This window comes from Alexandromys fortis, unplaced genomic scaffold (genome assembly GCF_014885135.2).
Source record: "Alexandromys fortis isolate MF-2015 unplaced genomic scaffold, M_Fortis_MF-2015_v1.1 scaffold_32, whole genome shotgun sequence".
NCBI lineage: Eukaryota > Metazoa > Chordata > Mammalia > Rodentia > Cricetidae > Alexandromys > Alexandromys fortis.
Window position 1 is genome coordinate 5,708,365 of NW_026067938.1, and position 16,486 is coordinate 5,724,850.

The window sequence follows — 16,486 nt, forward strand, 5'->3', positions numbered from 1 at the left end:
GGGTTCTTTGTTGTGTTCCTTTACATAAATGTATTTGAACTGTAAATGGCTATGTGATTTTATTTTTCCTTTTCTTAAGATTTTACAATGAGTAATCTTTGTTTTGTTTGGTTGGTTGGTTTTTAATTTTTAAGTTTTGGGTTGGTTGGTTTGTTTGTTTATTTATTTATTTATTTATTTATTTATTTATTTATTTATTTATTGAGACAAGGTTTCTCTATATAGCCTTGGCTGTCCTGGAACTTGTTCTGTAGACCAGGATGGCCTGATATTCAGAGATCCACCCAACTCTGCCTCTTAAGTGCTGGGATTAAAGGCATGTGCCACCACTGCCCAGCCTTACAAAATCAACAATCTTACCTGTTATCTACCACCCCTTTTATTAAAAAGGCTAAGTTGTAATTGATCATTAGGCCTAGGGGTTCAATCAAAATTAATCTTTTTTTTTTAATGGTAACACTTACTTTTCTTGGATAAAGGACTGGCGATCGATAAGAATGGGCTGATCTACTTTGTTGATGGAACTATGATCAGAAAGGTTGATCAAAACGGAATCATATCAACACTCCTGGGGTCCAATGACTTGACGTCAGCCCGACCTTTAACCTGTGACACAAGCATGCATATCAGCCAGGTACTGTGGATGCTAAGCCAAGCTGTTTGTCTTGCCTGAGTGGCTTCAATGTACCCTGTCGGTAGCCGGTGATGGCACCAGGTTCAATCGCATCTGTCAGACGTGGGCGTGGTCACAATACAGCTGTTCTGTTTAAATGTACATCGGGAGCTACTAAAAGTTATATGTATGTTATATGCGTGTGTGATTCTGCATTTGATGAATCCGGGGAAACGCAGATCAATTAGCTCTGAGAAATGCTAAGCATGGGTAATAAAATTCCACTGGAGTCGCAGCATGCAGACGCTCCGAAAAGAACAAAACAGCTTAAATCCCTAATCTTTTGATTGCATAGGCTCCTTGAGTACAAGAAAAAAAACCACACTATGATTAGTCCCAAGGGGCTTATATTTAGAATTAGGGACTAAACTATTGGCCTGATTGAAAACACAATAGAATAAGAATGTATTCATAACCCAGGAAGCCCTGGCACTTGGCTGTTATTACTACTGCGAGGAACATATGTGTTCATAACTCAGCAATATCTGTTGACTCACGGCGTAGAAGTTCATTTTCTGTTTGGCTATAACCAGCAAATCTTTCCATGTGCTGCATTCTTAAATAAGATGTTATTTCCCGCATTTGTTTCCACTTCAAAATTGTAGGCTTCCTTCACCACGGGGGAGGGGGGTGATGGGGGGACAGTTTTACAACCGTTTATCAAATTAAGGCTAATTTCCCTGAATGGTCTCATTTACTCTTCTATCAAATTAACTGCAGTGTAGTGATGGACTAACCAGGTCATTTCTTTCTCTATCAAGGTGCGTCTGGAATGGCCCACTGACCTTGCCATCAACCCTATGGATAACTCCATTTACGTCCTGGATAATAATGTAGTTTTACAGATCACCGAAAACCGTCAAGTCCGCATCGCTGCCGGACGGCCCATGCACTGCCAGGTCCCTGGCGTGGAGTATCCCGTGGGGAAGCATGCAGTCCAGACCACCCTGGAGTCAGCTACGGCCATTGCTGTGTCCTACAGCGGGGTCCTCTACATCACCGAAACCGATGAGAAAAAAATTAACCGCATCAGGCAGGTCACAACAGATGGGGAAATCTCCTTGGTGGCAGGAATACCTTCCGAGTGTGACTGCAAAAATGACGCCAACTGTGACTGTTATCAGAGTGGGGATGGCTATGCCAAAGATGCCAAACTCAATGCCCCATCCTCCCTAGCCGCCTCTCCAGATGGTACGCTGTACATTGCCGATCTGGGAAACATTCGAATCCGGGCAGTGTCAAAGAACAAACCTTTACTGAACTCCATGAACTTTTATGAGGTTGCCTCTCCAACTGATCAAGAACTGTATATCTTCGACATCAATGGCACCCACCAGTACACCGTGAGCTTAGTCACGGGTGACTACCTGTATAATTTCAGCTACAGCAATGACAACGACATCACGGCTGTCACAGACAGCAATGGCAATACCCTCCGAATACGCAGGGACCCAAATCGGATGCCTGTCCGGGTGGTGTCTCCGGATAACCAAGTGATATGGCTGACCATAGGCACCAATGGATGTCTGAAAAGCATGACCGCTCAAGGACTAGAGCTAGTTTTGTTCACTTACCATGGCAACAGTGGACTTTTAGCCACCAAAAGTGACGAAACTGGATGGACAACATTTTTTGAGTAAGTATATGAATATTTTATTCTAATTATAAAATAGTGATATAATATAGTGTGTAATAATAATACGTGCTTAAGTTCTGAAGGTCCTAAAGTTTCCATAATTTTCTTATCTGTCTTTAAAGAAAAAGACAAAATCATGAAAATTAGATGTAGAGCCTTGGAGGAGACCGGCACATGTGAAACTCCTCGGCGATTAAATTTCATTTAGCTCCATGGTAAATTTACCTCTCCTTAGGAACTGACGTTTTTGCCCTAGTACACTTAGCAGATTAGTGACAAACCTTTCAAAGAACAATGGGCAGCTTTAGTTTGGGGGCCTCAACCCTCTGGGTTTGGATTTGCCTGGCTGATAAAGCCGGCTGTGGTAGGAGCTCTCATTGAAGAAAAACTTTGAACACCATTTACAGTGAACATGGCTGGTTATCCTGGGACTGAAAACGTGAGCCTTATCTCCCAGAGGGCTTAGCTATGCACAGTCAGTTCTGGGAGAAGATAAGCCACACTTTAAGGGACTTGGGGACCAAATGCAAATCAGGACACCGGGACTTGGGGACCAAATGCAAATCAGGACACCGGCCACCGTTGGAAGAAAGCGTTTGAGAAGCCAGGGCGTTTGGCCCGGGTGATCTGCTCTCCCGTCCCATTTGTGAGGTCAGTGAGAATGAAATGAAAATTAGCTGCTGTATATTTTGTGGTGTGTGTACTTTACAGTGAGAGCCTGGGTAAAATCATTTTCAATTGCTTGCTCACGTGACTCCCATCGCCCAGGCTAGGAGGGGAAATTACCTGCACCGAGATGACACTGGCAAAGGCAGACTGTCCCTTGTGCGATTTCCCACAGTGGCATGCCGAAGCAGGAGTGTTTTCTCCAAGAACATACCTCTAAGATTACAATGAAAGTCGTCAGGAAAAAAAGTCATTTAGTACACACATATTTTCTGTGCAACTTCTCTGGAATGGAACCTGCACAGAGAGCTCAGTTCCCCTGTCGTTCGGACGGCTTTTTCTTTTTTGACAGGTTCCCTTTTAATAAAACAAATGTTCCGCCGCAGCATGGTTTTGTCAGAGGAACAAACCTGTACAATTGAATTACATTAGAATTCTGTTCTCAGCATCGCTTTCCTTCATTGCAGGATCGCAATAGGAAAGGAATAAATTGGAAGTCGATGGAAGGCACTTGCTTTGCAGGGCCTTCAAAGGGATAGCCAGCTCTGTTGCCCGAGAGAGAAAGGCACAGAGAGAAAACGCAGCCATCAGATAGGCCCGGGCAGGAGAGCAAGGGCACTCCTCATTAGATCTTCAGCCACGGTGGGACTCGGGGAGGGCGTCGCTTTAGTTGCAAGCAGGGCGAGAAGAGAGAGGCTAAGTTCCCAGTACTGTCTTAAGGCGCGAGCTCTGCTCTGTGGGCCCTTTCTGAACATGTTCGGTCCAGAGACTTGACACCGTACAGTTCTCCTTGTGCAGACTACCAGCGGACGAACCGGAAGCCAACAGGATGGTTTACTGAGAGCCCCCCAATTCACTCAAGCTTGGGAAAAAAGAGAAACAGCCTCACTCTATCAGTGGGGTAGATGTGGGACAGTTTAAACAAATTTGGATTTATTTTTAATGAAGGATAGTGACAAAAAGAAAACATACTCCTCTATAACATATATATAATATACTATATTATTACATATAATATATATTGTAGTATATTATCTATTTATATAATACAGTATATTACATATTGTAATATTACATAATCATATTATATAAATATATCTGCAGCCTTTGAGAAATTCAAGCGCTGTCAGGAATCAGGGGTTTGGTAGGCGAATCGGTCTTGTGACTATAATAAGAAAGTATGGCCTGGTAAGTTTCGTTTGTGTGTTCCTCTCTCGTCATAGAGCACATTTGTGTGGTCATTAGAAGGCACAGCTAGAGAAACCACAGCAAAAGTGACTATTTCAGAAAACTGGTATGACAATATTTAACTACAGCCAGACACAGACTCTCTCAGGTATATTTTAAGAGTAGTATTAGACCAAACAGTGTTTGCAAATTACTTTTCTAATAAAATTAACAGACGTATACATTTAAAAAAAAAAAACAGCAACACATATATATAATCTCAGCACTCAGGAGGATGAAGCAGGCTGTGGATTGAGAGTCGGAGGCCAGCCTGGATGACACAGTGGGTTCAAAGCCAGAATGAGTTAGACAGTAAAACCTCATCTCAAACTTTAATTTTTGAAAGCAATGTATTGTTTGTTTTTCTCTACATATTTTCAGCAAAAAAAAAATGTAATTTTAAAGGTTGCCAAGAAGTATGTATGCTTTTTGAAAAGGTTTTGAAAAGTAGAGCAGCCAGCTTAAGGAATTCAGAACTGCCATGTCCGAATGAGGTGGCCTTTATTGTGGTTATTCTGTAGGAGCTTGCTAAAGGGACCACTTCTTCCAAGGTCAGAGCCTCTAAGGCCCCTTTCCCTTGTCCTCTTGGGCAGGCCTCAGGACCCATTCTCAGAGAACATCGCCTTTGTCTCTGATCCTTGGAGGTGAGAAACAGACAAACCTAACCCCGGCTTCTGCCCACAGGAGCCTTGACCACAATCTCTGCTTCCTGTATCCTGACCTTCACATACAATTGCTGTGAGCGCCCTAGTAGATAGGATGGGACCTCTGAGTCCCTGATGAGATGATGTAATTTGTTTTTAGAGTGCTGGAACCTCTCTCAGCCCGCCTCTGGGCTATCATGGACCAGGTCACTGGAGCAACCATACGATCTGTGCTTGTTCCCCCTGACCCAACCAGGGAAAGAAGCACAAGCTATTTATGAATCACCAGTGAAGAGTGGTTAAAGCCCAGCTCTGCCCTGCTCTGACTCTGACATTGACCTTGGCTGTCTGCTAGTTCTCAGTCACCTAGCCAGTGTTAACCAGCCTCCAACCTCGCAGGTGCCTGACATGTTGATCATCAAACTAAACTCTCTTTCTGCTCACTTTACATAATCGACTCATGGCTTTTCCACGGCAGGCTCAATTCTATCCCGGCCAAGACAGAACTGCAGTCTTTGACTGTTACGTTACCTTTGGTTGCTTGTCTATAGCAGAGGCTGGGATGATCTCTTGTGAGCAGCCACCCTCACTTAGCATTTAGTCTGTCACAGTTAGCCGCCATGGGAGCAAGGATATATGAAAGAACAATCATGTCTGTCCTACATGTGTTCCTCAAGGGACTCGGGGAGCCAGCCAGCCTGCAATTACTAGCCCAGAGCCTTGTCCCTCCTCATCTTTCTCGCTCGCTTATCTCGTACCCAACTAGAGGGCTTCCTACACATCAAGCTAGTTGTCTCAGTCTTGGCCATGTTAACCCTTCATCTTCCTCTCGACGCCAGCCTCTGTTCTAGCTGGAATGCATGTGAGCGGCCCGGCAGCTTTTGTCACACGCCCTTTCTCCCGCTGCCTACAGAGAGCTGGCTCCTCTGCCTTCCTGTGGTTTGGTAGCTGTTGGTGAACTGTTATCCTGGTAATGTCCTGCTTCATGTTTTTGTAGTCTTGTGTGTCTAATTCAGACATAGAAAGATGCTTGATAAGTCGTCAAAGAAGGGATTTGAGTTTGGCAATGGTCAAGGTTTTACCAAAACCACAAGGGGATTGTAACAGGACCAAAAAAAAAAAAATCATCCCCAACTGAGAAACACCTGTTTTCTGTGGCTTTCACCACACCAGTCTCTTAAGCTGGTCGGTGGCCTATAATCATCTTTTGGCATAAATACCTTATGTAAGAAATGGCAGTTTTCAGTCCAAATCCCCACGTGTTTGTGGCCAGATTCTCAGTTAGCCTGGTGTCTAAAAAAAGGGTTGAAATGAAAGCTTTTATCAAATAGAAACAGATGGAAGACCTGGAATCAATCAGTTTGCCTACTGTAAAAAATATGGTTACCATAGTTCCCGCCAAAGATATTTTAAAAGGGGAGCGAGTTCAAAGGACTGACCTTGCATGTTTTCTGTTTGTCAATTTTTGTTGCTGCTACAAACTTTAGTGTGCCATTAGCATTTTGCAGTAGTGGTGTGAGAACAAAGAAAAGGGGAAAAAGTATTTTTTTTTTAATGCAAGCTGTTGTCTCCATGGCTCTCACGGCTCCTGGAATGTTGCTGTTCACACACAGCGCCCCTCAATTGGAGGCAGACGCCAATGATGTAGTCGGGCGAATATTCATGTATTGAATAGAGTCTGAGGAAACCCAGAGCTGACTCACCCCAAGCTCCTTTGGGGAAAAAAAATTGCTGTGTAAATGGTCTCTTGTTCTCTGAGATGGTTCAAACCCCTGCACCAATCATCAACACCGAAAATGTCGCAGTTTCCCATTTTTCTTCTCCATCTTTGGATGTTTGCCTAATAGGATTTGTTTACTTGTTTGTTTGTTTGTTTTTATAAAATAAGAACTTCCCAGTTGATCTTGTTGTTCAAATAACTGAATGAGAAAATAAAGACTTTGTATTGGTAGTGTTTTATTCTGAAATACTGCTTTGAAGGAGCAAGGGCAGAAAGAACTGTGCATATAGCCGGTTGTGTCTGGAGGCAAAGGTAGGAGAATTAGGAGTTTGAAGTACACCAATCCGGGATACCCCAAAAGTTCAAGAGCAGCTGGAACTACATAGTAAAGCCCTGTCTCACAAAAGTAAGGGGTTAGGGATAAACTCATTGAAAGATTTCTTACAGCACAATGATAGGCTCCGGAATCCTTGTTTTTGTGGCAGAGAATAAATGAAAGCAAAAAGAAAGCTCTCCTCCAGCCGAAGGGATGAGGGTCAGGTGAGGAAGGCGGCCCCGCCCCTGCCGTTGTGAAGAAATAGGAGGCCAAAAGTTGTTTGAGAAAAGGCCTAGGAACTTCGGCACTGGATGGGACATCCAACCCAGAAGAGGTCTTACGTGCTTTGTCAAATTTCCCCGTGCATCAGGCTGCAGGCACAGAGGGCTATTGTCTGGAAGAGGTTGAGAGTAGCTCCTGGCAGTAACAGATCCCCCAGGCCCTTGACCGGCAAATGGCTACCCAGCCTCTTAAGCTTGCCCATAGCTACAGGCCACAGACAGAGCAGGAGAAGAAGCAAGAAGAAGAAGCAAGTGCTGAGAAGAAGCCTGCTGGCTAAGGGGATGTCCCCATTGAGAAACCTCCTGTCCTTTGAGAAGAGGTCAGTACAGTCACTACCTTGGTGGAGAACAGGAAGGTTCAGCAGGTGGTTCTAGCCCGGGATGTAGACCCCAAGATGGCAGTCCTCTATTGCATCAGGAGGAAAGCCAGGCTGGGGCAGCTGGTCCACAGGGAGACTTGCACCGCTTTGGCCTTCGCACAGGTTAACTCGGAAGAGTAAGGTACTCTGGCTAAGCTGGTGGAAGCTGTCAGGCCCAATTACCGTGAGATCCACCACTACTGGGGAGTTAAAATGCTGAATCCAAAGTCTGTGGCTAGCATTGCCAAGCTGGAAAAGGCGAAGGCCAGAGAACTTGCCAGTAAACTGGGTCGTGTGTACACTGCTAAGTTTTCTGTACATAAATATAATTACAAAATTATCCCCCAAAAAAGAAAAATAATTAAAAAGAAAGCAAACACTTCTCCTTCCCAGTGCAAACATAGTGTGTTACCAGGTACCAAAGAGGATGGAGCTGATTCCCTATTTGAGGTTCTTATCAGTCACTAAGATAGGTGAGTGACTCTGATTTAGAGTATATGGATGGTTTCTTTAGCATAAAGACCTTCGTTTCCAAAACCAGACTTGTAGCGGTTTCTTTCTGTGGTGCTTGTGGTTGTTCTGTCCCTATTGTGATTCTTTTAAAAGTCTTTCTGGACATGCCACTGGAATACAGCATCTGATGGCTTCCGCTCAGCTTTGATGTCTCGGATGTTGAATAATTATCTCTAAGTGATTGGCTATGACTTCTGACTCACTGTACAGTAGAAAGAAGGCCCACTGTGTGACTGAAGGCCCACTATGTGACTGTGGAGGCCCACTGTGTGACTGTGGATGCCCACTGTATGACTGTTCTCTAAAAAGCCTAGTTGCGTGTCTTTATTTTTTTGGTTTTGTTTTGGGTATTTTGTTTTTGTGGTAGTGGTTTTCAGACAGAGTGTTTCTCTACAATCCTGGCTGTTCTGAAAATTGCTCCATAAACTGTACCGGCCTGGAATTCACAGAGATCTGTCTGCCTCTGCCTCTGCCTCCCGAGTGCTGGGATTAAAGTCACACCCTGCCACCACCTGGCAACACGTCCTACTCTTTAAACAATTACCCTATGCTATAATTTCTTAGCTAAAGTAATTCCAGAGAGACCACAAGGATCTCACCTGCTAAAAATGTATTATTTAACAAGCTCATACCCAGAGTAAAACCATAGCTCTTACACTTGAGTGCACACAGAAGCAAATCCGGGGTATGGAATTGGGCGATGGAATAAATTATTTACTAGGAAATGACATTTCACAGCTCTCTGCTCGCTTGCCCACATAAAATACAAGGGTTTCGGCATTTCTAGAGGCGCTTCTTCTGGCTGAAGAAGAAAACGTTGGGAGGGGGGGATATGAATTCTAACTGATCTGCACATGCATAGCAGCAGGTTAGTGGCAATTTTCCCGTCTTGGGAGTTTGAATATTTGGAGCTCTGTGTTTGTGGAGCCGTGTGATCTTTGGTGAGCTGTATTCAGATTTACAGAGCAAATAAATGAGTTTCAACATTTCCCCGTTTCTGAAGGTATATATGGGTCTCCAGCTCCTCATTTGGGTTCTTTATTGTCCCTCATTCAAGCTTTGCAATTTCAGAATGAGCTTCTGAATCATTTCTTCATAATGAACCCAACTCTGTGCCCATGGCACAGACATACAACGCACCCACCCCCACCTATTCTGATACCCTGGGAGAGAACAGGGAAAGAGACCTCAAAGAAGAAAGGGGTATAAATGCTAGCTATGGCACCCTTAGGACACTTTCTAATTCAAAACAGTCTACAGAAGGCACAAATAAAGCAGCAAAACTCAAGGGTAATTATGTCAAATTAAGAAAGATGCGTCCTTGCTTGTTGACACGGCAGCGGCTGGAATCACCCACTAATAGTGTCGTGCTGTGTTCTTAGGCAGGCATCCCTCTGATCACGGCTGAGGTAGGGGCTGATTAGAGATGGCTTCCACCTGAAACCATCTGACAAACCGCAGGTCATTGTGATTTCTGTCCACAAACAGCATTAAGAATTAAGTCCCCATTTTACAAATAATGCTACTTACAATGAATAGCCCTCAGCCTCCCTTTGATAGTCCCCGCGTCTCTCTTTCTTTGTGAGAGACAGCATTTAGGGACTCAGGACTGGCTTCGGAGCAATTTTATCAGCAGAAAAAGGAAAATCATGGGGGGAAATTCTAGCGCTTCATTCCACTGTCTGCTGTTTTGGTTAGTTCTCTGATAGTCTTGCCTGCAGCAGGAAGTCAGTGAGAACTGTGTAGACCATTGAATAACGTCACTAAGTTACATTCCAAACATTCACCAGTACACTCTCAAGGCAATACTGTGGTCAGTATTTGATTTATTCCAACTCCTTTCTGTAGTCCAGATTAAACAAACGGGAACAGCGCTAGTCTTCAGAGGCCAGCGGGTCTGCTCCAGCGTGGAGATGTGGCCATTGCAGCAAAGCTACATTCACTCTTTCATTGTGATCCATTTGGCAAATTAATGCTTTTCAGGTGCTAAGTTTCTTCCTAATGGCTCAAAGATGAGTAATTCGGCTTCTAAACGTGGCCTTCCCTCTCGAAGCCTAGTGTGTCTGCATCGGGTAGGTGCTCTGATAGCCTCGCCAGGCACTTCGTCAACTTGCCTTGCGAAGCACTCATCAGATAATTTACTCAAAGAGCAAGACACACAGGCACCACTTTACATGGTCGCTTGAGAAGAGATTCGCGTGGACGACGGGTCAAGGTAGCTTTCCCTTCTGGTTGCCACAGAGCTACAGATTGACGATTGAGAATTTTCTGGAATTGTGCGTCAACTCCAGCTCATTTCTGGGGTGGTAAAATGGAAGCCCGCATAGCAGCCCTTGTTCCTTCCTACTCGCTCTGCAGCTCCCCCGGGGAAGTGTGGCAGGCAGCGAAAGCCCAGGAGTCATTTCCAGACATCTACAGCCTATAGATGTTGAGGACATGACCCTTTTCTTCTGAACTCTGACCTAAGATCAAGAAAGGGCAACGCTAAGAAAGAGATTAGATGGCTGGGCATCATCCGCGTGCCTTTGTTCCTTACGACATCCCAGTATTGTTGTATCGTGTAAACCACTCATGCATTTCAAGTCCATCCCAAAGCTTGATCAGCCTGCGAGTCTGAACGGGGTACACATGGAGGGGGAGGGAAGGAGGGAAGGGGAGGGACAAGAGCTGATATAAGGAAATACTGCTTTGGGCCAACAGGGTGGCTCAGCAACTAAAGGTGTTTGCTACCCAAGTCTGATGTCCTGATACCTGGAGCCCGTGTGAAAGTAGAAGGAGAAAAATGATTCTACTAAAAACGCCGTCCTCTGACCTCCACATATATGCCATGCCATGAGTGCTCGTGCATAGCCATAAAAATAATCGGATTTTATTGCTTACTTCTAAAAAATAATATCGCTTTCTAGTTCTACCTAAAAGGGATTCAAGTGCTCACCCCTATTTAAGTATATGGTAAGGAAAGAAGTCTGAAAAAAATTAAGATTTTTTCCCCCATAATTAGGCCTTTGATTCAAATGTATATAGAAATCAAAAACTAAAAAGTGTTGGTTTTTAAATAAATAGATAGATTTAAATTTAAGCAAGTAATGAATGTTAGTCTGGCATCAGATGAAATAAAGACCTCATTCTATGTCAGACTCAAAAAGAAAAAAGAAAAGAGCTAGGTCCCTCCAGAGGCAGACATATAGTACTTCCCTTTCAGAGGATACAGACTATGGAACTAAAACCCAAATCCCAAGAATGTTGTGATGAGGAGCAGTAGCATGGCCCTCCACTACCTCCATCTACATGAATCTGAGTGGATCAGACTGTTCCTATAGAAACCAAAAGGCATTTAGGATGGCTAACTGAAAACCTAAAGGAAGGTCACAGTGGCTATACGCAGTGATCAGTTTTAACTTAGAGCGAGGGAGATGGGTTACAACCAGCAGTTTCTCTTTACTTGCATATCTGTTATGTGCGTATTCCATAAGAGATCACTTCATTTCTATCCTACTGATTTGATGAAGAGTTCTTTTTAATATAATATTAAGGCATACCTCACAAAGCCATCCCCTCAACCATAGTCAGTCCCGTATGGGTGTGTCCCACCTGGCACTGCCCTTCCGGGCCACCATTTAAAGGAGTAGTTAAGCCATCTCAAGGAAAAGGCGATCTTCTTAAATGCCGCATTATTGCAACAGGAAACTGGTCAGCAAACTATTAAATACTTCCAACCCCTGAGGCTCCACTCAGGTGAGGATTTGGCCCATGCCCTGTGGTCAAGGAACATGGCCCACTTACCCACCGCTTTCCTGGCATCATACATGTTCATTCTATAGGGATGATGGCAGGTGCGGACCTAAGTGCTGGAAAATGGTAAGTCCAGCATCCGCTGGGCCCCGGACAAATGAGGAAACACTCGGAAGTGTGGTAAGTGTTAAGACAGTGTTGCTCAGCAGGCAGCCCAGGCCAGGCGACCAGGATGCTCATCCAAGTCAGACGGGGGACAAGAGTAGGCAAGATAGACATCTCAGTTAAGCAAGGAAGAGGTGGAGCTGGCAGACGGGAGCTAAGCTTCGACTGGGCAGGCTGAGCATGGCAGGATTTGAACGAACATGCCCATTAGAATGACTGAAGCGTGGTGCCCGGGGATACTGGGAGATGAGACTATGGAAAGAATTCGGGAGAGTGCGGTTCTGCCCAAGTAGGGCTTAAATGACGTTTTTAGGATTTGGACTGGCTGGGGAATCTTCCACACTAGATAGAAAAGGTGCAATTAGGGGAATTGAACTGGGAAGCCACATGGTCAGTTTGGTGACCACGTGAGCGTGGACTTAAGGGGGGCAAAGTAGAAAGTACAAGGAGAAAAAAGAAAGTTATGAATAAGACGTGGAGAGCTGAATGCAGACTTCGCACTAATCACGACTTGATTTAATCATCGGGAGATGAATAGATGGGCAATCTCCGGGAACTCCTCCCTGTCTTCCGACCATACTTGCTAAAATAGATAAGAAAACAGCAGAAATGTACAGGAAGTTCAGATTTGGAAGTTAGGAATGCAAGTTCCCGTGGTGCTCTGTTACACGTGATCAAAACAGATAGCTGTGTAAGTACTTGTTGTTATTGAACACCTCTAGCCTAATTCTTGAAAGACTGAGACAGGAAGACCGTGAGTTCAAGACCGGCCCGGGGAACTTAGTTAGACATGGTCTTAAAAATAATAATAAAAGAAAGAGAAAGAAATATATGCTTAGATCTTAAGGAAAAACGAGTTCTTGAGATGCATGTGTGATATTGGAGCTACTGAGAGAACTAAATTAGGAGCGAATGACGTCACAGGGAAAGGGGTGTAGAAGGTCTGGGTACCAGTGGCAGGGGGGCTGTTCCGAATCATGACTTGACAGTCTAAACTTCCCTATGGAAGTAAAAGTAGTGCCCTGTAAAAACCACTCAAGGATCCACTTTCTTGAGACCCGATTCTTCGTAATGTTCAAATTGCTTCTCCTTCTACATGATATCACTTGCTGTATTTATCTTTTGTATGTGTGCATACGTGTGTGCGTGCGTATTCACGTATGTGCACACAGGTTCCGAGGTCAAAGGAAAACTTTCAGAGACATTCCTCAGGAGGCGCCATCCACCCTATCTTTTGAGACAGGGTTTCCCATTGCCCTAAAGATCACCCAAGTAGACTAGGCCAGCAAGCCCCAGGCCTATCTCTGCTTCTCCAGCCATAGCAACACCTAGCTTTGCTATGCTGGTGACTGAACTGGAGTCTTCATGCTTGCCTGGCAAGCACTCTACACATTGAACCATCTTCCCAGCCCTGATCCCCTTTTGTTGACTCTTTTGTACCCCTCTTCCCTCTGGAAACTGAACAGCATCCATTTACCCTCTCCTAGATGGTGAGCGGACATCACATTGGTCTCAGTGTTCCCTTATTCTTTGCATTCTAATCCTACCCACTTACTAAGCAATGTTCTAGTAAACAGTAGCCTACACAGTAGTCTCCTGCTACTGTGTATCTTTGCATTCTTTGGTACTCACCTGGGTTTTCCAAGCCATTGGTGTGTGTCCTTGGTTTCCTATGCCATTTTTTTTCTATTCTCTGCTTGCCCCCTTCTTCTCCTTCTCTCTTTTTCCTTTTTTTTTTTTCCATGTTACGAAGCTTTGGTTGATGGGAAAGATGCTCGACTAGAGTAAAAACCTTGACTCCAGGACCAATTTTGTCACTCCCAACCACGATGCCTGGCAAGCCACAGAACTACCTTTATTTATGAAACGAAAGGTTTCTCTTTTTTTTATTTATTATATATACAATATTCTGCCTGTATGTATTCCTGAGTGCCAGAAGAGGGCACCAGACCTCATTACAGACGGTTATGAGCCACCATGTGGTTGCTGGGAATTGAACTTGGGACCTCTGGAAGAGCAGCCAGTGCTCGTGCTCTTGTCCTCTGAGCCATCTCTCCAGCCCCTATACACTGCGTTTTTAAATGAGCTGGACAAACACAGTACCTTAATCAAGAAAGGTTTCTTGGCAACGAAAAATTCCTCCTTACTGTAACAAATCTGCGACTCTACCGTTCTTCCAATTTCTCTTGGCCTCTGTTAACACTTATCCCATAAGAAACATTGACTAAGAGTTACCAGATTTCCCGTACAAAAACAACGATACACATCGCATCTCTGTTGAAACGAGAATCTTATGTAATATTATGCTGGTGGTAATCACAGCCACTCAGTGATAAATGAGGCTTCTTTGTAAATAGAATAAATGCCTACCCTCCAAAAGTTTTCTCCTGCTCGCAGTCTTTCCCTTTTTATTCACACACATCCATTTCCTAGGACAAAGAGAGAGTGGCAGGCTGCTGCCCTTGCCAGTCTCATGGAACAAGCACAGGTTAGAGCCTGCCCCTTAAGAGCGAGACCTCTTAAGGAAACTCACCCAAGCAAAGAAATGTAAGCAGGTATAGCTCACCCTCTCCTATCTGTTCATATCCCTGTCTCAAGATCCTCTCAGCACTTGAAAGAAAACCTATGTAAAAACAAAACAGTGACTTCTTTATTCTTCCTTGATTTCCTCTTCCCCTGTCACCTCGATGTCAGAACCTATGAAAAGGCCCTGTCACCTTGATGTCACTTGATTCCCCTAATTATCATGATATTAGCTGCTTTTCCTAATGTCTTCCCAATTTTGGAGGATTTCCTATTGGGAACATTGCTATTGAACTCGAAAGAAATGACTTGTCTCTGATATAATTGTTAAGAAATATTTATATGTAAAATCTTGGGGTTAATATTACAAATCACATTATTATTAACATCAGAATGGCAAATCAACCCACCATTCAAGTATAAATGAGTCCTGTTCTGGTTTTTTTTTTCTATTGGTTTACTTGTCCTCCATCAAGAATGAGGATCAAGGAAATGACTCCTGCATTCTTGTTCAGCTCTGATGGGTTGGTAACTGTGTCCCTTACCACAGTGATGGCTAGGTTGTTTTAAATTATCACTATAGAGAAAATTGTCACAGTAGGTGACAACAATGAGTAGATTTTCTTGGTTTTGTTTTTATTGGTTCAAGTGAACAGAAGTTTAAGCCATCAGATGTATAAGAGGCACACTGAAACACGGGGCCCATGAGTCTTTCAGAGAACGTTCACTGTGATTCAAGTCTAAGAGCAAATCCATACACCTACCGAGAAACAGAGTCAGGTAATAGTAGAAACTCTGGGAAGATGAGAAAGCCCATCTATGACTGTGCTTAAACATTCCACTCAAGGACCCATCCGAACAGCAGCACTGAAGTCAAGCAAGTTCCAGTGCTTTGGAGAACTGCAAATGGTTTGCACTTGAATAAATTTACAGTAGCAATAGTCTGTTGACACAGAGCTGTTAAGCGTGCCGCTTAGTCAGTGTTTCTCTCAATGGAAAATCTACTGAAGATACTTAAGCATGGGAGTCTTATAATTATAATGTTCCAGATAGTTACCAGAAAGTGTGGGGAGAGGCAGGTAGACCAGTTGTCCAAGGGCAGCCATGGGAATGGGAGCATAAGAATGTGAAAGACAATATGAAAGGAAAAGGAAGAGTAGCCCACTTCATGTCTGTGGATGGAAAGGAGAGAGAGGATCGAGGTTATGACTCTGAGGCATTTACTAATAATCTTGCTGCCTCAGAAACATAAAAGGAGTTTTGAAAGCGCTCTCCAAAAGCTAAAGTAGCTAGTCTAGGCAAAAAAAAAAAAAAAAATGCAATCAAAATTAAAGTCAAATAAATAGATCGCCATAAAAAAGGGTACCCCATCGCTGCAAGAGCCAAAGGTCAGGGAGAGCCTGAGGGAGAATGTCTTTTTCAAGCCGAGTCCTCTGTGAAGAGGGTCAGCTGGGAGCAGCTAAGACCGTGCTATGCGGTGGATCGGGAGCTGCGAGGTTACCCAACGAGTGGAGCAGCGAACATGAAGTCGGCGCTCTGCTCACATTCCCTAGAGCCTATTGCATTGTAAATTCCAAAGGCTCATAAAAGAAAAACTACATCTTTAATACACGAACTGGGGTGGTCTGGTGCACTGAGGCCAAGCCACTCACGAGCGGCACATAAGCAGAGGCGATGTCCGGCGGTATATGGATTAGATGGGAAGGTCGCTGATCTCCCAGGGTCAGAGCCTTCCCGTTGGTTATTGCTGGTACATTGCCTGAAATTTTTCTTCTTTTGATAACGGATTCTTTTGTTTCAACGCCTTACCCAGAATCCTCTGGTCACTTTAAAGTCTCTCCCTCGACTCATTTTCTTTTCTGTTGACAAGGGTCCTGGTCTACAAAAAGGTCTTCATTGATCTGCACTGAAATAAAAAAAACAAGCAAGCATGATGAGAATCTTTTTCATGTTGCTTTTGTGGGGGTTCTTGACACAGCACCCAAAGGCCTGGCTTTATTGTGCTGACTGCTTTAAATGGTGGGAGACTAG

At 44.0% G+C, this 16,486-nt stretch overlaps 1 protein-coding gene across 3 annotated transcripts in view; it reads left to right on the plus strand.

Moving 5' to 3' along the window:
* Tenm3 (teneurin transmembrane protein 3) overlaps positions 1 to 16,486 on the plus strand; it is a 606,148-nt gene that overhangs the window by 561,588 nt on the left and 28,074 nt on the right. For all 3 annotated transcript variants that reach the window (XM_050147272.1, XM_050147274.1, XM_050147273.1), the window contains 2 exons: positions 480 to 634; positions 1,435 to 2,309. In XM_050147272.1, the coding sequence (XP_050003229.1) occupies positions 480 to 634; positions 1,435 to 2,309 (1,030 nt within the window). The remainder of the gene's footprint in view (positions 1 to 479; positions 635 to 1,434; positions 2,310 to 16,486) is intronic.